We start from the raw sequence: 25166 nt of genomic DNA on the forward strand, positions 1-25166 counted from the left end.
AGATAAGCTACTGTAGCATACTGTAAACTGCTGAAAAAGTTAATGCTGGTTAAAACAGAAAGGTGATACCACAGGATCTTGAGAAACTCAACTTCTGATGTGAATATATTCATTTATGTTAAAACCTTGTTAAAACATAAGGTCTCTGTATATTTTAAACATTTGCAGGATCCATACATGTACACTAAACGGACACTAATTTCATTAGAGTAAAATAACCAAAGACAAAGTAGCCTTAACATTAAAGTTTACTCCAGAACATAAAGTTTTTCTCATTTTCTCCTTTCTATAATTTTGTCGTCAAGTAGCATTATTCTTCATGTTTTATCTTTTCTGCTACAAAGATTAAAAAACAGAAAAGGAAGCAGTAGTACCTTTGTGAAGCATGTGAACATTCACACCATTCTACTAGCAGAATCTGCATTTCTGAGCCGGCCTGTCTGTATTCTTCCCACACGTCCTGAGAGGGACTGTTTGGAAATGATGTGAATAATGCTGTTGTTTTCTTGCACATTTCCCTTGGCGTTGATCAGTGCAGCTCAGACGCGACATCAGCAAGAGGAGGGCAACATGTCAGAACGATGCCATCCTCCTGGCTGTGCCTGTTAAGCGCACTCCTTCAAAGGAGACTCACTAGAGGAGAAGGAATCCTGTTATAGTCAGTAGACAATACAGTGGCATCTCTGCTATAAGGACTTCTCCACGAGTATAAGCTCTGGAGTACCATCATGAATTCAGAAGTATGTGTCCTGGAGCTTCTTGGTGTGTTCCTGTCTCTGAGTGCCTGGATCTTCTCATTGACCACCACTCTGATGTCCCAGTGGCTCACGTTGTCCACTGATCTCCTTCCTGCCGAGAGCTACGAGCTGGGCTTGTGGGGGACGTGTGTGGTGCAAGAGCTGGGCATTCTGGAGTGCCAGCCATACGACAGCCTCCTCGGACTCCCGCCAGATATCCGCTTGGCTCGGATCCTTATGTGTGCCACCTTGGCTACTGGTTTCATGGGAATATCTTTTGCAATCCCAGGCATCTACCTGGTTAACAGCTGTAAAGGTACAAAGAGCCTCAGAGAGAAGAGGACGCTGAAGATGATTGGGGGAGTTCTATGCTTCACTGCAGGAGTTATGGGTCTGATTCCTGTGTCGTATATAGCCCACCTGACTGTTCTGAGATTCTTCGATGAATCCGTTCCTGATGTGGTTCCCCGTTGGGAGTTTGGTCAGGCTCTGTTTTGGGGCTGGACTGCATCATTTCTGTACATTGCTGCTGGATCTTTACTTATTACCTCCTGCATCTGTCTGCAAGATGTGCCATGTCCTCTGCCAGAGGCTGTTCCACTGCAAGGAAGACATGCCAGTTCTGAATGTTCTCCAAGAAGGAGGACAGAATATGTGTGATATGTGTTAGGGGATGATATTTAAATATTCTGCTTCCAGTAACCATTTACCACTACACCACAGAAAGAGTATTTTTGTGAAGTGGAAATACTGCACTGGACATGATGTGCAAAATTCCAGGATGCTGCTCTTTCACCATTTTTTAAGCAAAGGTAATTTCATTTACAAATCAGTTCAAAGAATATTAAGTGTTTAAAATGTAGTATTTATGATATTTTATTAATTATCCATGCTTAGAAAATGTAAGTTCTGGCACACAGCAAGATAATGTTGGTATATGTGCAGGGACTGACACATCAAAAAATTATTAGTTAACCCAGAAAGCAAGTGAAAGCTCTAATGTGATGCCTATAATCTGGTTAGAAAGTATACTATATAATCATATAGCTAGATTGCTAAAGTGGATTAGTGCAGACTAACGGAAACTAATGTAGCACATTGTGTTTCGTTATAAACACAAAGTCAGCCAGTCGTTGGCCAGCGTTTCATCGATGAGATCTGGTGTTCTGGCATTACATGTGAAACATGGCATTCAATTCTGGCTAGCATCTTTATTCTTTGTCTGAATGTTTAATCACAAGGTAAACTGTGCTGCTGTGCTTGTAGCAGAGTTATATGACTGCTTTGCATCTAACTTTATTTGGTTCGTCAGTGTTTGCACATACCTGCGAGTTCCTGATTCTGTCATCTGTGCATGTTAATGTTCAGTACATGTACAGTATAATCTAGCTCTATTTGAAGGTTTGTAATTCAGCATTAATCCCCAAGCATTTAATCAATTCTTATGAAGCTTATGAACTTTTCCTGTAAACTTTCTTTTCTGAGAAAGTTTTCCACTGCTACTGTAACATGTGTGTATCAGTAATGACAAAGACTATTTGATATACAGTATGTGTTCCAAAGATTTATGGATGCGATGACATTTTGAACTTTGCATGATGTTGAACTGTGCACAATGTTCCACCAAGAGATGATAAAACAGAAGTTTTATTATTATTATTATTATTATTATTATTATTATTATTATTATTATTATCACAAAGTCATGCCAAAACCTGATAATGAAATGTGTGGAATAAAAGACAGAATGCTAATATGCCAAAAATATTGCAGCATCTTCACAAGAACAACTTTAGCAATGGATAATTTACTGTAAAAGACATGATTAATGATGTATATCCTTACATCATATCGAGGGATGGAAATTAATGTATTTTATGTTTTAAAGGTTTGCTTTGTAACTATATCTATCACATGATTCTGATTTTTGTGATTTTTTTTTCAGGTGCAATCTTTATTTGGATGTTATTTTTTTCTATTTATACAAATGTGTATATCTTATAAAATGATATGTATATACAGTATCAGGTGAGGTTATACCCATGGATTATGTCTACAGCTTCATTTATAATTTTGTTCATGAAGTAAAATAAAAGCAATACAGGTTCTATCAAACCAGCTTTGCTCTGCTACAGATGGTAATTGTGGGTGATGTCTGAGGTGAACACTAGATTGAACCAATAAAATAAATACTGAGGAATAAAGATAAAGTTGCCTGTTTTTACACACTCTTTTTGCTTACATTTGTAATAAGCATTAATTCACATTTCATGGATTAATTCTCTGTGCACCGAGCTTTGTTTCTTTATTTTTAAAAAAACTGACAAAGCAGGATTTTTGGAAGCAGTGGTTGAGTGTAATCTTCCCTGATCCTCCCGTCCGCACTGCTACACTAAGCTAGAGTTAATGGCCACTTTAATGATGATACAATTACACATGCAGCTCAAGACACCATTTACATTTTCTCAGCAGTTCTCAAAACTGTTCTATTTTTTAATCATCTGCCTTTGAAGTGTCCCACTGCCGCTCTGTGTGTGTGTGTGTGTGTGTGTGTGTGTGTGTGTGTGTGTGTGTGTGTGTGTGTGTGTCTGTGTCTGTGTGTCTGTGTGTAAAGCTGTCTTTGTTGGGCTTCCACAATGGACTTATTTATCTTTGTATGCTAATCTCACCATCTTTAGACATACAAAGGTTTCTTCACCACCACAGCAAGCACATGGTCCTCTCACGAGCTGCCCATTTCCTGCCCACTTCCTTTGTGCAAATGAACCACATGGATTTTGAAATTCTGCTTCAGGTTCTGATCTTCAAAGGCAAAGGCAGGAGAAGATAAATCCCTCTATGTCATGTTTACTACGGAAATCATAATTTGTTATTTCTATTAGGGATGTTTGTGTCTTGTACACCTGTACACTGGCTCATGTGTGCAATTATCCAATCATGTGGCAGCAAAAGTCAAAGTCCCTCCTACACCAGGATCTGGTCTTCCCAGGCAGTCTCCTGTCCCAGTACTACCCAACTCTTTGAGGCACATAGGTGCAGTACTGATCTCCATTTCGAAAGCCCTCAGCCTGTCCCCTATTATATAGCTAGGGTTACAGTGGGGGGCTAGTCTTCTGGTAGCTGTGAGAGTTTGACTCCCTACTCACATCTGTATTGGAGCATGCCTTGCCAGATGGCAGTAGATACCATTTTTATGATGGTTTTTGGTATGACCCGACTGCAAGTAGAACTTGCAATCTCCCGGTTGAGAGGCAGACACATTAACCACTAGGCCAGCTTGTGGTATATGGCAGCAGCACAATGTATAAAACCATGTCAATACATGTCAAGAGTTTCATTTAATTTTCATACACTAGAATTAGGGAGAATGTCATCTTGGTGGTTTTGACTGTGGCATGGTTGTTGGTACCAGATATGTTGGTTTGAACATTTCAGAAACTGCATATCTCCTGGGATTTTCACACACAACAGTCTCTAAATAGAATGGTATGAAAAACAAAAAGCTTCCAGTGAGCAGCAGTTTTGCAAGTGGAAATGAGAGATGAGAGAGGTCAAATGAGAATTGGTTCGAGCTCGCCAGGTTGGTCCAAGCTGACAGGAAGGCTATGATAACTCAAATAACCACTCTTTATAACTGTGGTAAGCAGGAAGGAGTCTCAGAACACACAGCCTTGAAGCTGATAGACTACAACACTGCATTGAAGACTACACTGGGTTCCGCTTTTGTTAACCAAGAACAGAAAACTGATGCTGTAGTGGGCCCACAAAAACTCTACAGTTGAAGATTAGAAAATGTAGCCTGATGTTTTTTTCAATCTTGAACTGTCCCAGCTTCAGATTCCTGTTTTTGGTTGGCAGGAGTGGAACCTGATTTGGTCTTCTGCTATTGTAGTGTATTCATGTTAATGTGTGATGTGTTATGCTTTTCTGATTGCCATACTTATTGAAGCACTCAACCTGTATCTGCATAATTTTATGCATTGAACTGGGGCAGCGCGGTGGTGTAGTGGTTAGCACTGTCGCCTCACAGCAAGAAGGTTCTAGGTTTGAGCCCAGTGGCCAGCGGGGGCCTTTCTGTGTGGAGTTTGCATGTTCTCCCCGTGTCAGCATGGTTTTCCCCCACAGTTCAAAGACATGCAGTTAGGTTAACATGGGGTGGCCTTGGGCTGAAATGCCCTTGAGCAAGGTACTTAACCCCTGACTGCTCCCTGGGCGCTGTAGTATGGCTACCCACTGCTCTGGGTGTGTGTGTTCACTGCTTCAGATGGGTTAAATGCAGAGGATGAATCTCACTGTGCTTGAAGTGTGCATGTGACAAATAAAGCTTTCTTTCTTACTTACTGCTTAAATTAGTAATGTGTTTAAAAGAAAAATCCTTGTCTGCTGTTTTTTTTCATATGTACTATTCTTCCCAGCAGAGTTTTTAGATTGTTGGTTGGTCCACTTGGTCTCCGATCTAGTGAATTAGCATGAAGATGTGGTTTTGATAGAGACTACACAGCACTTCTGCAAGTCACTCTGGATAAGGCTGTCTGCCAAATGACATAAATATAAATGTAAATGACTGACTATTTACACAAATGCATGAATGAGCAGTGGTACTGGTGTTCCTATTCAACTTCCTGGTAAGTGTACATGGTTATACTAAAAGTACACTAAAAGAATAAATGAAATGTCATAAGGTAGTATTTCCCATAAACAATTCTGCAATTCTATAAAGGTAATATTTATCCTCCCATAACTATTATGTATCAGAGCCTGGTGTTTTTATTATAATGTATAATTTGAACACATACCACACTTGTCATTACTTACATCTCATCATCATGAGTTGTCCTGTGCTGTGCAGAAATCACAGGTCTCGACTCCTGCCCCTGCCTTGAAGCCAGTCAGGCTGCTGAGAAAGGCCTTTTGTTCTGCCAGCATCAGCCCGTTCGCAGTGCTGAGCACACACACAGCCGGGTTGGCACATGCTGAACTTCCAGGCTAACAATTAATGCTGCTACTGTATGAGAAGGCTGAAGACGTGTTCACGTGCCCTGCCGCTGCCATCCTCCGCTGTGGTTCACATGAGAATGAGGAAGCAGAGGGGTCATGGACTCCAGAGCCCACACTTATAACATGTGAATCAGGGAATGGAAACCTTTACATGGATAAGGACAGGTCTTTGGCTGCCCTAGGCGAGATTGAGTTTTGGCGCCCCCCCCGAAAAAAAACCCCTCTAATAACATCTAAATAACACTTTAATCTAATCACTCTATTCTATTACTATTAAACAATGTACGGTGCATGGACAATAAACAAGAAGTCATTTTTATCTTTTTCATTATTGTTATTATTGTTATCATTATTCACATAAAGTGTCACAAAGTAAAATGACCACACAAATTCAATACATATCTCCATATAATGGGCAAAAACTCTTCCGCACCCTGTTCAAAGTGTAGTGCATGGACAATAAACAAGAAATTATTTTTAGCTTCTTTTTTGCTATTAAAAGTTAAGTCATCTCTGAAGAATTAACAAATTAAATGAATAAAAAATTCTACAATTCTAAATTGTGCAAACTTAAGCACCCTGTTAGGACATCAATGGGCTGTATTTTCAAACAAAAGTGCTATTATGGGTACTTTGTTATTGAAGTAACATTACAATGGGACTCGTCTGGTCTTCCTAATGGCAAATTCCTTGATAATATCATCAAATGATATTTCTCTTGAGATCTCTTGGTTGATGCTCATTAGAGCAAGCCCATTCAGACGTTCTTGACTCATTGTTGACCTTAAGTATGTCTTCAGCAGTTTTAATTTTGAAAAGCTTCTTTCAGCAGAAGCTACTGTCACAGGTAGTGTAACAGCAGAGGTAAGGAGCGCGTATTTCTACATCCCCAGCCGCATCAGGGGTGTTGTAAAAAAGGTTTTCAACCTTTCATGAGCCAGGGCACACTTTTTTCAATGAAAAAATCTCAAGGCACATCACCAATAGAAAATGTTGACTGAAACTAAAACGCTGTTGCCAATATTTACAATATACAGTCATTCTATAATTTTCCACGGTACACTTGGTGATCTCTCACGGCACACTAGTGTTCCGCGGTACTAGAGTTCGGCAGCACAGTGGTTGAAAACACTGTACACCACTGATGCACTTGGTAACATCTCCATTCAATAACTCCATCCCTCCTTTTTGGTGGGGTTTTGGTCGCCCTTGGCGCCCCGGGCACACTTTGCGCTCTAGGCAATCGCCGGCGCTGGTAAAGAGAACACATCTGAGTGCTTGTTTCGTTTCCCTGCAGTCTTGACGCACTGAGATTGTTTCTTGTTTTCAACGCGTTTATTATATTTTCCTCCAGGAAGCTCTTCGCAACATGGTTGCTTGAATGAGCTGCTAAACTGTCATTTTAATGAGAACACAGATCAACAAAGCAACTTTGTTTTATTTAAAAAAAAAAAACGTGCCAGGCACCATTGGAATATCTCGCTGCGAAACGTGTTCGGTGCATAAAAGACCTTTACTTCAGCCCAGACTGCTCAACGACACCGACAGACTGCTCCAAGTGCAGCCATATTCAAAACAAGCAACAGATCTATGTCAGTTACCTACATTATGCAAAAACACTCTTTAGCCAACAACACTTAGGCTATTACATGGCCAAAACAGAGAATAACCGCGGATGCGCACTTGAGCGCTTATTGTTTCATGATTAACAACCACCACACCCCATCCCACCCCGCTTTTTTTGACAAATCGCACCCTGACTACATGCTTTGCTGTACAATTAAATTAGGCTAAGACATTATAACGCTGACTCGTTTTCAGAATAGTGGAAGTCATAATTTTTCTCCCCCCGTTTCTGCGCCCCTGGATGGACGAAGCGCCCTTAGCATTTGCCTATATTGCCTATGCCACGGGCCGGCTCTGGATAAGGAACTCTCAATATCACATGAAGCAGTAATCTCCAGCTCACAATGTAATTAGACACACCAGTCACAAATACAGGCTTTAGGTATTCATTTTGTGCTGTAGGTTTTACTATTCATAAGGGATCACACACCCCATCATGGTTTTCCAAGATGGGAAAGTCTTAAGGATAGAGAGTTTATTGTAACATGACAAGCGACATTTTTTTGTCCTATTAACTTCAACAGAGAGAGAGAGAGAGAGAGAGAGAGAGAGAGAGAGAGAAATAGGCTGATGAGGGAGTGGCTGTTTTATAGCTGCTATAACATAAGTGATAACAGGAACTAGCTTGATTCTTGGACAGTTCACAACACTGACTATAATTTTAAAAGACCATTACTATGATGTGCCATTCTTTTATAAATAAATTATTAGTATTGGAAAATTCCTGTGGTATGAAAGCAATAAAAAACTTCAGGAAGTGCTGTTATTGGAAAATAGTCAACTTTGGGCTAGTAATAGTAACTCTGCTTCACATTGGTTGATTATTTTCCTAAGCACTGTCATGTTTTATTCCTTACTTATTTTCTCTTTAAAGGCAGCTGTGCTGGTGGTGTAGGACTTGTTTTCGTGCGCCTCTTGGTGGGACTGTGGCTGCTACACCACTGGAATGACATCCTGACCTTTATTTGGCTGACTTTTTTTCCTATAATTGTAAAGCAACCTTGGGTTTTGAGAAAGGCGCTATATAAATTGAAATTATTATTATTATTATTATTATTATTATTATTATTATTATTAAAGATGGTGGGCAGCACGGTGGTGTAGTGGTTAGCGCTGTCGCCTCACAGCAAGAAGGTCCGGGTTCGAGCCCTGTGGCTGGCGAGGGCCTTTCTGTGCGGAGTTTGCATGTTCTCCCCGTGTCCGTGTGGGTTTCCTCCGGGTGCTCCGGTTTCCCCCACAGTCCAAAGACATGCAGGTTAGGTTAACTGGTGACTCTAAATTGACCGTAGGTGTGAATGTGAATGGTTGTCTGTGTCTATGTGTCAGCCCTGTGATGACCTGGTGACTTGTCCAGGGTGTACCCCGCCTTTCACCCGTAGTCAGCTGGGATAGGCTCCAGCTTGCCTGCGACCCTGTAGAACAGGATAAAGCGGCTAGAGATAATGAGATGAGATGAAATTAAAGATGGTTTTTACAAAACTACAATGACCGAAGAGTGGATTGTAGCTTTGTAGCTAATCTAACAAGGAAGGTAATGTCGCATAGCATTTTGAATTATGCATCAATCCAAATAATCCCACTGTGTTAGTAAACTTGTGTTTTTAGATCTCAGTGGCTATAAAACCCTTTGCAAATGTTGTATGGACAAATACCATGATACAGAGCAAACAATGACATGGCAAGTAATGTAAATAACTTTAGCTAGGTTGTGGGTTAGCAAACTGTTGCTCCAGTTGCTGCTGTGAAGCTAACATGCAGAGAGAATGAGACAGTTTACAGTTTTGTGATACACACAACTTCACTCACAACAACAGCATATGTATCTTGGCAAACTAGAAAGTAAGCGAATGTCCGTGGGCAAGTAATCTAATGTTACCTGACACAGAAATGTGACACAGGCACCTGCTTGCTAGCTAAACAGTTGAGATTAGCTATAACAAACATTAGCAAACAGGACAAAACAATACCGATCTACTGGTTCTGTGAAACATAGCAAAATTAATGTTACCTGCCAAGCAGAAACAGAGCAACCTCCATCTATATCCATACATTTAAATTCTTGGAGGTCTTTCCACCATTCAAAAACCTCACCGATGTTAATGTGGCTCTTCGCTCTTGCCTGATCATAACACTTCTTTTTCAATTTTTGTTCTTCTGACCTTGTCCTCTTTGGTTGTTTCATGGCCATCTCTCCTTCTTGAGCATTCTATCACATTTTATTTTTATTTTTTATTCTATTTATTACATTCTATTTTACCCCCTTTATTTTACTACTTTTCCTTTTTCAACTATCTTTACTACTTACAGAGCATTGCATTAGGCATTTCATTGCATGCCATACTATGTATGATTGTGTATGTGACAAATAAAATTTGAATTTGAATTTGATTTGACATTGCAATTACGTTGTGGAGTTCAGCACGTTAGCATGTATAGTACCAGATTTACCGTCCCTCTCACTCCCACTGCCAGTTGGTCCAAGAGACTTTGTTTGTTTCCCAGTTACAGAGCCAGGGCTATGTAAGAACACTGTAAAAACAAAAATTCAGTACACACACAGTGCGTTTACATGCACATCCAAATCGAGCTACTGTCGGTAATCGAGCTAAGGGTCCCAGCAGAGGTGCCAGAGAAATCCAATCCTACATGCACACAAGGAAATCGAGCTATTGTGTGAGGTACATTGTGCACCCGAGCCACAGGTGGCGCTACACGCCCCATCGTGTTGGTACACTTCCGGTTGTCGTCATGAAGAAGAGCTATTCAAGAGTATAAACAAAGTTATCAGTTCCGTGTTCACAAGAAGAACGACGACGAGGACACTTCCAGAAGGGGCAGTGCTGAAGTAAGTAGCTCGACTACGTAGCTCGATAGGGTTTACATGCACTAAGTAGCTCGGCTACAATCGCATAATCTAGGTTGCGTAGCTCGATTACGAGAAATCCAGTTCGGTTCGATTTCGGCCGAGCTAAGGTGTTTCCATGGCATTTAGAACTTCGATTTCAGTCGAGCTACGGCAGAAATTCGATTTTCTCTATGTGCATGTAAACGCGCTGACACAGAATGGACCACTAGTGGACCATGAGGAGATATTCGCTGAATTTGACAAACGGTATTGGATTCAAATTGCTGACTGCACCTTCAACATGTATGTTTTCATACCAGTATGCCACTTTCTCTCCACCTTTATTTCTTAGTGCCATATTGTAAGCCAACTTCTTTAGTGATGCCTCTTAAATGCACATAAACGACCCATCAACCCTCCATCTGTCCAACAGCCTGCTCAGCAGATAAAATATAGTTAAAAGAAAAGGACAAAAATTCAAGATAAATTTCAACCGCTTAAATATTCAATTGTTCATTCTAAAGCAAAATATTAAAGTAAGCGTATTAATTTTGGAGCAACTACAGTGAAATTAAAAGGAAAATGTCCTGGGATAAAGTGGTTAAAGGGGGAGATCATTATAAGAAGATAAAGAAAATAATCCACCAGCAGGCTTGGAGCATGACTCATCACAATCCAATGACACAAATCCTATCTCAGTCCCTGTCGAAGTTACTGGATCTTTTTATCTGTAAATACTTTTGTGAATCCCAATCCAAGGCCTCATTAAACATAAGTCACATAATTATAACCAGAATAGACAACTGTTAAATCAATTAGTTCCATGGCAATACCTCTGATTAACAGGAACTACGTTATGTAAGGTGGGCGGCATGGTGGTGTAGTGGTTAGCACTGTCGCCTCCCAGCAAGAAGGTCCTGGGTTTGAGCCCAGTGGCCAACGAGGGCCTTTCTGTGTGGAGTTTGCATATTCTCCCCATGTCCGCGTGGGTTTCCTCTAGGTGCTCCGGTTTCCCCCACAGTCCAAAGACATGCAGGTTAGGTTAACTGGTGGCTCTAAATTGACCGTAGGTGTGAATGTGAGTGTGAATGGTTGTCTGTATCTATGTGTCAGCCCTGCGATGACCTGGCGACTTGTCCAGGGTGTACCCCGCCTCTTGCCCGTAGTCAGCTGGGATAGGCTCCAGCTTGCCCGCAACCCTGTAGGACAGGATAAGCGGCTAGAGATAATGGATGGATGGATGTTATGTAAGGAATAAAGCACAATTTTCCAGTAGCAGCACATCCTGGAGTGTTTATTCCTCTTATAACAAAGCAATTTTGTAACCTTTTATGAATTAAAACAACATACTTGTTTTTTTAATAGTTAGATTTAATGTTGTGAGCATTCATTGAACTTAGCTTAGTAGCTTAACTTAGCAGCTATAAGTAGTTGTTCCCTCACCAGTCTCTCTTTTTTCTTTCTTGAAGTTAAAAAGGCAAAAAAATGGACCATGTCAGGTTACAGAAACTCCATAAAGTGCAAAGCCCTCCATCCTGAAGACTTTCCCATATCAGAGAAACTAAAGTTACAGGTTTAACTCTGATTATGACACAGTGGCGTCATGCAAAACTCCTTTCAAAGAGTAGTGCTGTTATGGAAAATTAATTAACATCTTCTAACCAATCAGAATCATGTATTCAAAAGCACTGTGGGGTAACTCTCTACAGAATTACACAAAGTCACATTTACAGAAACAAAGAAATCAAGGTTTTCTTTCATCTCTTTCACCATTTGCATTTTCTCTTTCAGTTTCATTAAACAAAGAAATCACAAACACTATCACTGTGACACTGGTGGAATTTTTAAATAAGCCAAAAAATTTATATACTCACAAGACATGAAAATATATTATTCCCAAAGCACACGTAACACCAAGGTGCAGGAATACGTACAACAATATAATTCACATTAGACATTAGCTTTGACTGTGTAACTGTGTGGGCTGGTTGCAATGGTGTCAAATCCCAAGAAACTCAGATGTTTATGAATAACTTCCTAATTACTGTCTTACCCCAAAGGACACACACTTTAATTACACTAATATTGTTTGTCTTGTAAACAGTCTGACCCAACACCCCTTCAAAAACTAGCATTTCACTACATACTCATATTACAAAGTATTCATTGCATGAATTTATGACTGAAAAATATAAACCCACATTCACAAATTCTACTAGGAATGGAAGGCCAGGTTGTCAATACCAAGGCAGTTATTTCTCCCTTGCTCGGCCATTTGTCCGGCCATCCCAGTTTCACTCAGTTCACAGTGGTTCTCCTTTGTCCTTGAAGGTCTGATTTTGGAGCGCAGTCCTTCTGGCAGCTTATAGGACAGGAATATTGTTCCACTTAACACCACCAAGATGGATGCAAAAATTCCAACAGCGATACCTGAACCAACGTACTGATAATCAGGAGCTGGGGGCATGCTGAAGTTAGGTGGAAAGTTGATGGTATGGTTAGTCACCACAGCATTTAAATTCCAGAAAAGAGGAATAAATGAGGTCACTCCAGCAAGCAGCAAAAGTCCCCCACCGAAGGAAAAAGCCATTGTGATAGATCTGGTCTCATCGAGTCCAAAGTAGATGTTCCTGAGTCCATAAATGACACTGGAATTACCAAGAAATCCAAAGATGAATGCGAGCAGCATGAGCACCTGGGCAACAGCAATCTCATTAGGCGTGTAAGCATCCGTCAGTCGCATCTGCTGGCAGTACATGACCTGGTATTCAGACGTGACAAGCACATTGGTGAAAAAGCACACCCTCCAAATGCCCACCCAGGCCAGACCAGAGGTGATGACAGACAGGTTGGATACCACCCACACCCTCCACTCCACCAAGCCGATGGCTACCATGGTGAGGGTCCAGCCAATCGCACCCACCCAGAACCCCACAAACTGGGCATGGGCGGTGTGAACCAGGTATGGCATGATGCACTAGCTTTTAAGCTTTTACTGTCCAACATACGCCATTTTACCTTCTTCCATTGTTGGGTAAAGTGTACACTCCTCCTAACTGCCTAGGATCTGTATAATACTGTGTGCTTGAATTGATTTATGTGAAATGGATTGAGCTCTCTGTGCAGGGCTTTTTTTTCTGATCCCTCTCGTCCTGTCTCCAAGACACCTGACAAACACACCAGAGACGTCCCTTAGAGAGAGGGAGAAAGAGAATGAGAGAGAGTGCGGGGGTGAGGGATGTAGGCAGTTAAATTAGCAGGAACAAACCGAGGCTGTTTACGGACATAAACACACAGGAAAAGCTATACATCAACAAAAAATTTCCACAAAATTGATATCGTGCCAAGCAACAGGAAGCAGTCCCTTTACAGTTCACATTATTGATGCTATAAAGCAATAAAGGATGACAAAAAGATTCACTTCAAAGCTATTTCTTAGAGCTATAAACCAGCTTTTTAATGTCAAAAATCCAGTTTACAGTTGGCCTACATCATATCAGCAATCACCAGACAAGCAACTGAAAAACTGCACTGGTCCCTTTTATTGAACTCAATATCTCTACTGCACCTCAGCCATATCCGCTGATTATACGTCACAGCAATATTAACCAGTGTACGAGGGAAAACAAATCATTACTACTAATGGTCGACCTTTGTAGGAATAAAAGCCTTACAGTGCTTTTAAATTTATTTTATACCCAAGTTTTTTTCCCCCTGATAAAAGGTAAAATGGTCTCAAGATACAAAAAGATGAATAATCAGTCTGTCTGACTGATATGTTTTCCATAATTATGGTTAAAATCTGAAAGAAAATCCATTCTGAATATCACAAGAAGGAAAAATTACCACTAATTACAGGCAGAGGTGGACAAGTACTAGGAAACTGTACTGTATAACATGTTTAATTTTGTATAATTAAATTAATAAATTGTTTAATTTTGTATAATTGAAAGTAGAAGTATTGAGACAGAAATCTACGAGAGAAAGCCAAAAATTGTCTGCCTTAAAACATACTCAAGTATTCAAGAGTAAAAAAAAAAAACTAAATATTTTTAATTGATGAAAAGAGTTGACCACAAGACTAACCACCTCGTAATCAGTCGTAAGGAAAATATTATAGTTAGCTTAGAATGTTAAGGCACATTAGCAAGGAAAACATAAGTAGCTAGCTAATTTAACAAGCTAATTTACAAAATGTAAGTAGCTAGTTAATTGAACGAGCCAGATTACGAAACTTTACTAGAAAATTTACCAAACTTAATCAACATACTTCTTTGGATTTGAATAGTTGAATATTTTTATGTCTAAATTGCCTATTTTAAGTTTACTTTAAGACCTTATAACACTGTCATCCAAAATGATGTAAAATAAGTCACACTTATGTCATTATGCCTCAAATATAAAATAACCAAACAAAAACCCATTCAGAAAGCCTAGAAGATGGGAAAATTACTTTTTAAAGCTCTCCTCACCTTAAGCAGTCCAATGTCGGTGTTTAAAGTGTGATAAGAATGCTTAATGTTGCCCCTGAAATAAAGTAAAAGCCTCACTTCCTTCTCAAAGCCATTCAGTGTAAATATAGAAAGAATTGTATTTGTCAATTATTAACTATAAATTGACACTCCTCCCAGAGGCTGGGGGATGATGTCCTCAATAAAACCATCACCACACCTACGCTACAGATAATGTTAAGGTCAGACTTTGTAAAGCTGTGTACAATGGTACAATAAAATCCTGGGAGATGGAACAAACATTATTACACTTATACTACCAAAGCAATGAAGCATTATGGTGCAATGAACATTAAATGATGCAAGATGCTAGTAATTGTGACAGAAATTATGAGCAAAGCAACACAAAGGTTAGTTGGTTAGAAGGTATGGCATTTTAGGAAGTCTGCATGGCCTAATTTTCTGAATGCTGTTTGATAAAGAAAAATACAAAGACGAGCTGAAATGATACTTCATCACCCATTTAATGCTGGAATTTCAAATACACCAGTTCATGCTCTATGTGTTCACAGTTGTGATTTTACGTTGATAGTGGAATATATCATCTGGGCTTCAGGATCTTAAATAAAGTGCTATGTCTGTTGTGGTGCTGTGGTTGCACATTGACTTGACTGCACCCTGTCCTTTTAAGGCCCAGTCATATCTGTAGCTCTAGGAAGCTTTGAGGAAATTTTGATGTCAATTGTAAGGCGAACTCAAGATTGCAACATATTCAAAACAGGTCATGACCTGCTTTTCACTTTATACATAATTGTAGCCTTTTAGAGATTATTTATCCAATGTATTGAAGACTTAAGATATACATCTACCGGCCAATATAATAGCGACCAGTATCTGTACCCCTACTCATTCATGGAATTATGTAATCAGCCAATCATTGTGCAGCAATCAAAAGCTTTATTCACATCAAACGTCAGAATGGGAAAAAATGTGATCTCAGTGACTATGACGTGGCATGGTATTTCCACTCACTGGATGTTTTTTTCCCCCAACATTCTGCATAAAGTCTAGAATCTGTTATGCATGAACATCCCAGGAGATCATTAGTTTCTAAATACTCAAACCAGCCTGTCTAACACCAACAACCACACCACGGTCAAAGTCACCAAGCTCCTCCCCATTCTGATGTTTTATATGAGCATAAACTGAAGCGCTTAACCCATATCTGCATAATTTCATGCATTACGCTGCTGCTATATGACTGGCTGAATGGAAAATGCATGAATGAGCAGTTATACAAATGTTCCCAAGTAAATGTATATCGGCTTCAAATTGTTAATAGGCTGTAATATAACACTTCTTAATTTATAAACACCGTAATACACCTGTAAAGAAACATTATTATATTCTCTAAAGCACAATATACAATACAACAACATTACTAAAATAAAGCTTTATCACTTCATTCAGGTCATTCTCTACAAAATAAAATTAATTAGAAAAAAGAATAACTCATAAATGCGCCAACTATTGTAGGATAAGTCAAGAAGGAAGAGATTAAATAACACATTCTGAAAAAAAAGCCACATAGTTTTATGCATTAATCCATTTGAGGTCAAGTATGCACACTCTCAGACATGAGGTTTCAAATTTTTAGCAACCTGGGCTCTATCTACTACTGTATTGTATGTGTTATTACCATGGATAGTTTCAGCATATTTCCCTGTGCTAAGAATAAAAAAGAACATTCCTATACACTTATAATGGACAGCTATTGCAGTTACTGGGCCAATAAACATTTATGAGAAACGTATTTTTGTAGGTATGGGTTTGGCATCCCATCCAGGATGTATTTCAGATTCATCCCCAGTGTTCCCAGGATATGCTCCAGATCCATCGTGACCAGCCAGGATAAAACACTTCCAGAAGATGAAGGAATAAATACTTGTAGAAGGCTTTCATGGATTCTTCAAATAAAAATTGTAGCCATAGCAAAACCACAAGTAACAGGAATGATCTATTATTACATTGCTCGACTGTTGGATAAAACTTCGTTTTGGACAAAACTCAAGCGTTCTGTACAAAAGTACAGCTTTGGTAAGATTTTCTCTCTTATGCCACTCATCCTAAGAATTTTCAATGTTAGAGTGTAACGGATGTCATTTTGAATTTGTAATACAGTCACATAATTTAAAGACTTACTGACTGAATTCAGCTTCTTGACTTAGACATTGATGATAAATAAGTGTCCTTTTTATTCTTAGTACAGGGAAATGTCTCAGAAGTATCACTGCATGTTATAAATGCAGTAAAATATATTTTTCCTTTAATAAGAGCAAAAACACACAACAGCATTTGGAAAACCAAAGCAATAATTCATCATACATTACCTCAGTACCTGAAAGAAATGAACATTTATTTAAAAGAAAAGTCCATTAACAATTCAGCTTGATCTGCCAGATAGAATAGATTTTATAGAATTCACTGAATAAGTTCTTCACAGACTATTTGTGTAATAACAGAAAGGTCAAGGTGCCACAGTGCTGAAGATGCCAATCTGTCACCTCTCAGTTTAAGTTGAATTAAGTCTCTGCTCCAGAGGCAGGCTGTCCTTCAGACACTTGAGCTGCTCCTCTCCCAGTTTAATCCGGTCCTCAAGCTTTCTCTGCTCAATGATGAGGGCTGACTTCATCTTCACAAAGTGCTGGTAGTCAGCAAGGTGCTCCTCACTCAGGTAGCTGGCCAGGATTTCGTAGACCAGGCGCTCCCTTCGGTCCAGGTTCTCCTTCAGCTCCTTGGCATCTTCATGCTGGCGAATCAGCAGCTTCCATTTTTCTGTTAGTGTGTGCTATATACAGAAACATTCAGACAAAACAAAAAACAGAGCTATGTTTAGATAAATTAATTCACCACTCTAAAGACTGTCCTCTTAAACTAAAATTGCTAGTAATAATATATAGATTTAGGCACTGCCTAAAAGCGGAGCTCCCATCTGTTTCTGGGTTGTAGAATTGTCTTATATCATAGCCAGCCTCTTTTGTTTTATTTCTTTACCGTTATAGTTACTATACTGTTTTCTTATGCTGTACAAAATGTCAGGTGACAACAGCAACAAGTTAACTCACTACTATACTGTCCTGACTACTACTCTACTTCACACTTCACTAGTTGTTGGGTTTCACTAGTTGTTGGGTGGCACGCACGCACAGGACCAAAACCATCAGAAAACAACTCGATGGGTTACTCACTACTCAGCTGTTGGGTTTCCTGTGGTGGCACGCACGCACAGGACCAAAACCATCAGAAAACAACTCGATGGGTTACTCACTACTCAGCTGTTGGCTTTCCTGTGGTGGCAGGCACGCACACACAGGACTGAAACCATCAGAAAACAACTCGATGGGTTTCTTTATGTATCCACACTCTATGCCTATGGGGCTCCACTCGCGCGGCCCAAAGAGAATGCATTTGATATCTTTTTCAAGATGCCGTACCTTCTCCTCAGCTGAAACACCCTCCTCCAGGTTATTGAGTGCATTTTCCACGCGTGCTAGTCTCCCTGACAGTGAGAGCAGCAGGCTGACCACTTTGTCCAGGTCTCCAATAAACATGCGGAACTTGTCCAGCTCATTGGGCTTGCAAATGGCCTGTACAGTGGCCTCCACCTCTTCACCCAGGGTATTGTTGTCCTGCATGTCCTCCAGAAGACTCTCTCTGGCCTCACGTAGTACCTGCAGTTTCCTGCTCAGACTGTCGATCAACTCCTGCTGCAGGGACATACAACAGGTACATGAGTTCAAGTGAGCACTGTATACCCTATTCCCACTCACAGTGAAAACCATAAATTTTCCATTATTATGCAGTAATGGGGGCGGCACGGTGGTGTAGTGGTTAGCACTGTCGCCTCACAGCAAGAAGGGCGTTTCTGTGCGGAGTTTGCATGTTCTCCCCATGTCCACGTGGGTTTCCTCTGGGTGCTCCGGTTTCCCCCACAGTCCAAAGACATGCAGGTTAGGTTAACTGGTGACTCTAAATTGACCATAGGTGTGAATGTGAATGGTTGTCTGTGTCTATGCGTCAGCCCTGGCGACTTGTCCAGGGTGTACCCCGCCTTTCACCCGTAGTCAGCTGGGATAGGCTCCAGCTTGCCTACGACCCTGTAGAGCAGGATAAAGCGGCTAGAGATAATGAGATGAGATGCAGTAATGAGTATGGTAGTAATGTGTGAATGAAAGTAAAAGGGCAAACTTGAAATGTTAATCTATTCCCAGTCGATCTAGTAACATTTATGGAAATCTTTTGTTATGGCTTCAGTGGAAATTGGGATCATCAGATTTATGTGTTGTGACTAGTCGTGACATTGCTGGCAGTGATGCAAATGATGATGTAGTGATATTGTGAAGGCACTACTCATACTGCCTCAATGTAAAGCAACCAGCGGCAAAATCAAAACAGCAAGCAAACATCGGCAGGTATAGTGGGAGCACTGTATCCACGGGGATACATTCCAAGATCTAACGTGGATAGCCAAAACTGCAGAGGGAGCAAGCTTGTTTTTCATGTACATATATACCTATAATAAAGTTTCATTTATAAATTACACACAATATAACATCAACAAGAGTAACTAATAATAAAATAAAAGTTATAACAATGTACTGTAACAAGTTATGTAAATGTGCATGAGGAACACAATGAGCATCAATATTAAACAAATATACCATGCACTAAGAGGCTCTGGTTGAAATTGTGGATTCTCTGAGGTGACTGGCATAGTACTATTTTCTAAGGGACGCAGCCCTGAATCCAGAATTACCAGTGCCTCTCAGTGCATGGTATATTAGACTTATATCCCTCATCAAAAATTCCCAAACTAAAAGTGTTAAAATTGAATCTCGACATAAACTCACTGGAGACAGCCATGTTTGTTGTTTACGTCGGAGCAACCTTTGACCTGCGCATGTACAATGTACCATGCTATCACCTCCCAGGCTAGGCATGATCATGGTACGTAGATCTACACACACGGAAATGCTTGCGGAGCCACAGCTGTGACTCGAGTCGGCCATATAGCTTGAAATTGTGACATCAGTTCATGGCATATCCAAGATATACCATGACTGACTCACACCATATCCTTTTTTTTTTTTGATGTCACGAGTTATGTTGCTTAATCAGTGGTGGAAGTATTTTATGTCATGTGAGCCATCTTTGGCCAATGACTGCATGGGAATTTTTTGATGAGGGATATAAAATAAAATAAAGACAAACACAAGACAAACTAACAGAAGCCAAGGTTTAAATAAGGCAAGTAATAAGTATTCAAAGTGAAAGCAGGTGTTCGTGGTTAATGCTGTCTATAAGCAGGGTGTGTATTTCGAGGGGTCATGCTAGTACGCTTGAGCGAGTCAGCAGAAACGACGGTCCCACTGTATAAGCAAAGATATTATAAATATCCTTGGCTTGAACAATACAAATGCTCAGAAACAGGAAAACAACTCTCAACAGAGCCGTAATGCAGCTCGACTCGTGCTATGTTGCTAACTAGCTAATGTCTCAGCCAGGGCTTTTCACTTTGTGAATTATCACCATATCTGGTCTCTCATGGTTGGCATTCTGTTAAATACAGTCAGGTGGGAATACAACCCCGATTCCAAAAAAGTTGGGACAAAGTACAAATTGTAAATAAAAACTGAATGCAATGATGTGGAAGTTTCAAAATTCCATATTTTATTCAGAATAGAACATAGATGACATAGCAAATGTTTAAACTGAGAAAATGTATAATTTAAAGAGAAAAATTAGGTGATTTTAAATTTCATGACAACAACACATCTCAAAAAAGTTGGGACAAGGCCATGTTTACCACTGTGAGACATCCCCTTTTCTCTTTACAACAGTCTGTAAACGTCTGGGGACTGAGGAGACAAGTTGCTCAAGTTTAGGGATAGGAATGTTAACCCATTCTTGTCTAAAGTAGGATTCTAGCTGCTCAACTGTCTTAGGTCTTTTTTTGTCGTATCTTCCGTTTTATGATGCGCTAAATGTTTTCTATGGGTGAAAGATCTGGACTGCAGGCTGGCCAGTTCAGTACCCGGACCCTTCTTCTATGCAGCCATGATGCTGGAATTGATGCAGTATGTGGTTTGGCATTGTCATGTTGGAAAATGCAAAGTCTTCCCTGAAAGAGACGTCGTCTGGATGGGAGCATACGTTGCTCTAGAACCTGGATATACCTTTCAGCATTGATGGTGTCTTTCCAGATGTGTAAGCTGCCCATGCCACACGCACTAATGCAACCCCATACCATCAGAGATGCAGGCTTCTGAACTGAGCGCTGATAACAACTTGGGTCATCCTTCTCCTCTTTAGTCTGAATGACACGGCATCCCTGATTTCCATAAAGAACTTCAAATTTTGATTCGTCTGACCACAGAACAGTTTTCCACTTTGCCACAGTCCATTTTAAATGAGCCTTGGCCCAGAGAAGACGTCTGCGCTTCTGGATCGTGTTTAGATACGGCTTCTTCTTTGAACTATAGAGTTTTAGCTGGCAACGGCGGATGGCACGGTGAATTGTGTTCACAGATAATGTTCTCTGGAAATATTCCTGAGCCCATTTTATGATTTCCAATACAGAAGCATGCCTGTATGTCATGCAGTGCCGTCTAAGGGCCCGAAGATCACGGGCACCCGGTATGGCTTTCCGGCCTTCACCCTTACGCACAGAGATTCTTCCAGATTCTCTGAATCTTTTGATGATATTATGCACTGTAGATCATGATATGTTCAAACTCTTTGCAATTTTACACTGTCAAACTCCTTTATGATATTGCTCCACTATTTGTTGGCGCAGAATTAGGGGGATTGGTGATCCTCTTCCTATCTTTACTTCTGAGAGCCGCTGCCACTCCAAGATGCTCTTTTTATACCCAGTCATGTTCATGACCTATTGACAATTGACCTAATGAGTTGCAATTTGGTCCTCCAGCTGTTCCTTTTTTGTACCTTTAACTTTTCCAGCCTCTTATTGCCCCTGTCCCAACTTTTTTGAGATGTGTTGCTGTCATGAAATTTCAAATGAGCCAATACTTGGCATGAAATTTCAAAATGTCTCACTTTTGACATTTGATATGTTGTCTATGTTCTATTGTGAATGCAATATCAGTTTTTGAGATTTGTAAATTATTGCATTCTGGTTTTATTTACAATTTGTACTTTGTCCCAACTTTTTTGGAATCGGGGTTGTACATGATATACGACTGTTCCCTTGTGGAACAATAAGTGGGAATGAGAATTTGTTTTTACCTTATACATTAATGGATTTCATATGAGAAAGGGGCTATAAATAACAGGACTGCAGCTCTACTATAAATGTGAGGGAGAGTTTTGCACTGGTCCTATGAGAGTAGTGTAGCTAACATGTCTATTTATTTCAAAGGAATTTCTGTGTAAATAAACATCAAACCAAATCCAGTTCTTCAGTGATTTCATACAGACTTTCTGATGTTTTAGGGAGTTACTGCAATCTATAAACAAGAACAAAATGTCATACTGTTGTAACATTATGGGGTCATGGAATCACTTTTTCCCCTACCACAATTTGGCACCTAAATTTCTAAACTTATCTAAAAATATATATGATTATAGAGAATTATATTAAAGTTTGAAAATGAGTAAAAGTCAAAAGTATTCGGTGAAAGAAAATGAAAAACAGACTTGCGTATACTGTAGTTATAGTTCTTGTACTTTGTTACTTCCCACCTCTGCTTGGCCGCACCTCCCACAATTGTACTAGATCATATACTAGTACCACTGTACCCTTAAATTTATTTATATATTTTAAAAATGATTATATCTGGGGGCGTCGTGGCTCAGGTGGTTAAGGCGCCATGCCGTGAATGCGGGCGACCCGGGTTCGGTTCCGGCCCGGGGTCGTTTCCCGATCCCTTCCCGTCTCTCTCTCTCCCGCTCGTTTCCTGTCTCTGCACTGTCCTATCCAGTGAAGGTGCAAAAAGCCCAAAAAAATATCTTTAAAAAAAAAAAAAAAATGATTATATCAATAATGTCAGTTGAAGCAAGTATATAGAGATTTGGATAGACATCTGTTACTTTTTAACTACATTAGATCTGTAGCTAGAGTGCAAAATGAAAGAAGCAAAGATTGGACAACAAACCGATCTTGTCTTGGCTGAGTGAGCACAATTTGGTGAAAAATTGCGTAAATTTGTATATATTAAAAAAACTAATGAAATAGTGACTATGTGTATATTATCTAAGCTTAGATTCTTCAAAGTAGCCACCGTTTATCTTACACACTATTGGCATTATCTTAAACAGCTTCATGAGGTAGTCACCTGGAATGCCTTTCAATTAACAGGTACAGTATGCCTCATCAAAAGTTAATTAGTGCAATTTCTTGCCTTCTTAATGTGTTTGAGATCCAAGAGTAAATAATAAAAATACACTAAATAGCCCTATTCCACAATTACAGTAATCCATTACTATTATGTCAAGAACTGCTCAACTAAGTAAAGAGAAACGACATCCATCATTACTTTAAGACATAAAACGTCTTTTAATTCATAAAAATAAAGAAAAAAAACCCCACTGAATTAGAAGGTGTGTGCAAACTTTAGACTGGTATTGTAATTGTACCTTCTTACTGGACAGATCATATTCAAGTTCATCTTCAGAGCCCTGTTCCTTCATCTGTTCTTGCATGTCCTTCATCTTAATTAGGAGCTCGGCTTTGGGAGCTGATGTACTGTAGTACGAAGAGCTCGTCGCTAGGGAGGCCGAGGCAGCCATTTTGTCATCGGCTCTGCAAATCAGATGCATAATCAGTGTTCGCAGATATGTACGGGAGGAAAAAACAATGTTCAAATGACAAGAACAGATGCAAATACATTGAGATAAACAATGAAATTCAGGCATTTTTAAATATGTGATACAATTTAATTATTAAGATTGCATATAAATTGACCGCTATATACATGTGCACAAAAAACTCTGGGGGCCAGCAGTATAAGAAGTCTGCTACTGTGAATCATTCCAACAGGATCTTTTAACATCTCAAAAAAACGTTAATATGTAAAGTACTTCATTAACAGTATTATACAAGCAGAGGAGGGTGTTGTAAATGTTTTTCTTATTGATCCATAAACAAAAGAGCAAACCTAAATCCACAAACTAATATTTAGTTTACTATAAACCTGTTGAATCAGCCCTAGTCATTCAGACATCTGGAGGTTGAGTGTAACATCACGAGTCTAAACTGCCTCTCTCATACTCAAACAGAACAGGTACTTACTTCTCCTGTGTGGTTTTGGGAGACTGTTTTGAAGCCGATTTTCTCCTTTGTTGTAGACCTTCTAGAAGCTGCTCTCCCTGAGGGTAGAGCCCTTCCATCAGGTCCATCGTGGTCTTCATCTTGCTCTGATCCAAAATATCTACCAGACTCTTATCCATTCCCATGATGTCTCTGGCTAGTTCTTCTCTCTTCTCATCATCCTTGGAAAGGCCAGCAGGAGCTGCACTCAGCCTCACGGTCTCTGTGCTGTCCATCTTCTTGACCTCTGAAGAACTGAGCTGCATGGCATGGAAAAGGAAAGGCGGCTGCTCTGGGGAGCATGATAAGTTTAGCTGATGTATAAATCCTTTATCAGTGCCTCCAGGTGACTCACTGGGAACCAGATAATGCTTCGTTTCTGTATCAGTGCTGCCTTCTGCATGGACAATCCTCATGGGAATGTTTTTCACAGCAGAGCTGGGCTCTGCTGTGTTCTCCAACAGATTACTGCATTGGGAGACAGATAACTTTTTAGACGAAATCACAACACACTATAGATAACATTAAAAAAGTATGTCATTTCATATTATACCACAGGGTACTCTCGAATCTGACTGATCTCAAGGTTTTGATTAATTTTCCAAGAGTGCAGAGTAGGGTCAGCTGTAATTTAATGTTATAATGTTGTAATGTAAGTATAACAGAAACTAACTTGTTTCTCGGACGTTCCACGACATTCAGTGTAACTATAAACTGTGTTGTTTATTAATAAATGGAAGAAAAAAATACAATAATTGTCAAATTGCGGTGATATAAGAGGAACTAACCAGTTTGGTAAATGCTGTTATTAGAAAGTAATCAACTTTGCAATGGTTCAAGTTATTCTATATTGCATCAAGACACATCACACTACCCCATCATTGATTAATTTTCTTTAACAGAATGCACTGATTTTTTTTTTTTTATTCCAGCACCAATAAAACAAGAATCCACACTTTTAAACAAAAATCTAGACCCCTAAAGGACATATATAACTCTACAAGGTTAGCCTTTTAGAAAGGGGTCCAAGCAGAGCCCCTTTAGGAAGCTAAAAACCTTCAACGATCCAAAGAACTTATGAGTGAAGAAAAAAGACCTTTACTAAGGTAAACATTTTAAATAAAGCAAGACTAAACTGAAGTGAGTAAAACTTAAGAATTAAGATTCAAATTCTGAGT

At 39.7% G+C, this 25166-nt stretch overlaps 3 protein-coding genes across 3 annotated transcripts in view; 1 reads left to right on the forward strand and 2 right to left on the reverse strand.

The window, feature by feature from the left end:
* The first annotated feature begins 728 nt into the window (after positions 1-728).
* Positions 729-1397, forward strand: LOC132898785 (putative claudin-24). The gene has a single exon (XM_060940449.1). It carries the CDS (start codon positions 729-731, stop codon positions 1395-1397), a length of 669 nt encoding a protein of 222 aa, XP_060796432.1.
* An 11024-nt stretch (positions 1398-12421) lies between these two features.
* Positions 12422-13177, reverse strand: LOC132898983 (claudin-34-like). The gene has a single exon (XM_060940644.1). The coding sequence runs from the start codon at positions 13175-13177 to the stop codon at positions 12422-12424; it is 756 nt and encodes a 251-aa protein (XP_060796627.1).
* Positions 13178-17092: 3915 nt separating this feature from the next.
* shroom2b (shroom family member 2b) overlaps positions 17093-25166 on the reverse strand; it is a 65293-nt gene continuing 57219 nt past the window's right edge. Inside the window, exons 7-10 of the mRNA XM_060940450.1 lie at positions 23971-24456; positions 23316-23481; positions 18152-18424; positions 17093-17505 (exon numbers count right to left, since the gene is read on the reverse strand). Of these exons, the coding sequence (XP_060796433.1) occupies positions 17230-17505; positions 18152-18424; positions 23316-23481; positions 23971-24456 (1201 nt within the window). The 3' untranslated portion in view covers positions 17093-17229. The remainder of the gene's footprint in view (positions 17506-18151; positions 18425-23315; positions 23482-23970; positions 24457-25166) is intronic.

This window comes from Neoarius graeffei, chromosome 15 (assembly GCF_027579695.1).
Source record: "Neoarius graeffei isolate fNeoGra1 chromosome 15, fNeoGra1.pri, whole genome shotgun sequence".
In the NCBI taxonomy this organism is placed as follows: Eukaryota; Metazoa; Chordata; class Actinopteri; order Siluriformes; family Ariidae; genus Neoarius; species Neoarius graeffei.

What these genes read in the sequence shown, in the direction of transcription:
- LOC132898983 (XM_060940644.1), bottom strand. Translation starts at nt 13,177, where the DNA reads ATGCCATACCTGGTTCACACCGCCCATGCCCAGTTTGTGGGGTTCTGG.
- LOC132898785 (XM_060940449.1), top strand. Translation starts at nt 729, where the DNA reads ATGAATTCAGAAGTATGTGTCCTGGAGCTTCTTGGTGTGTTCCTGTCT.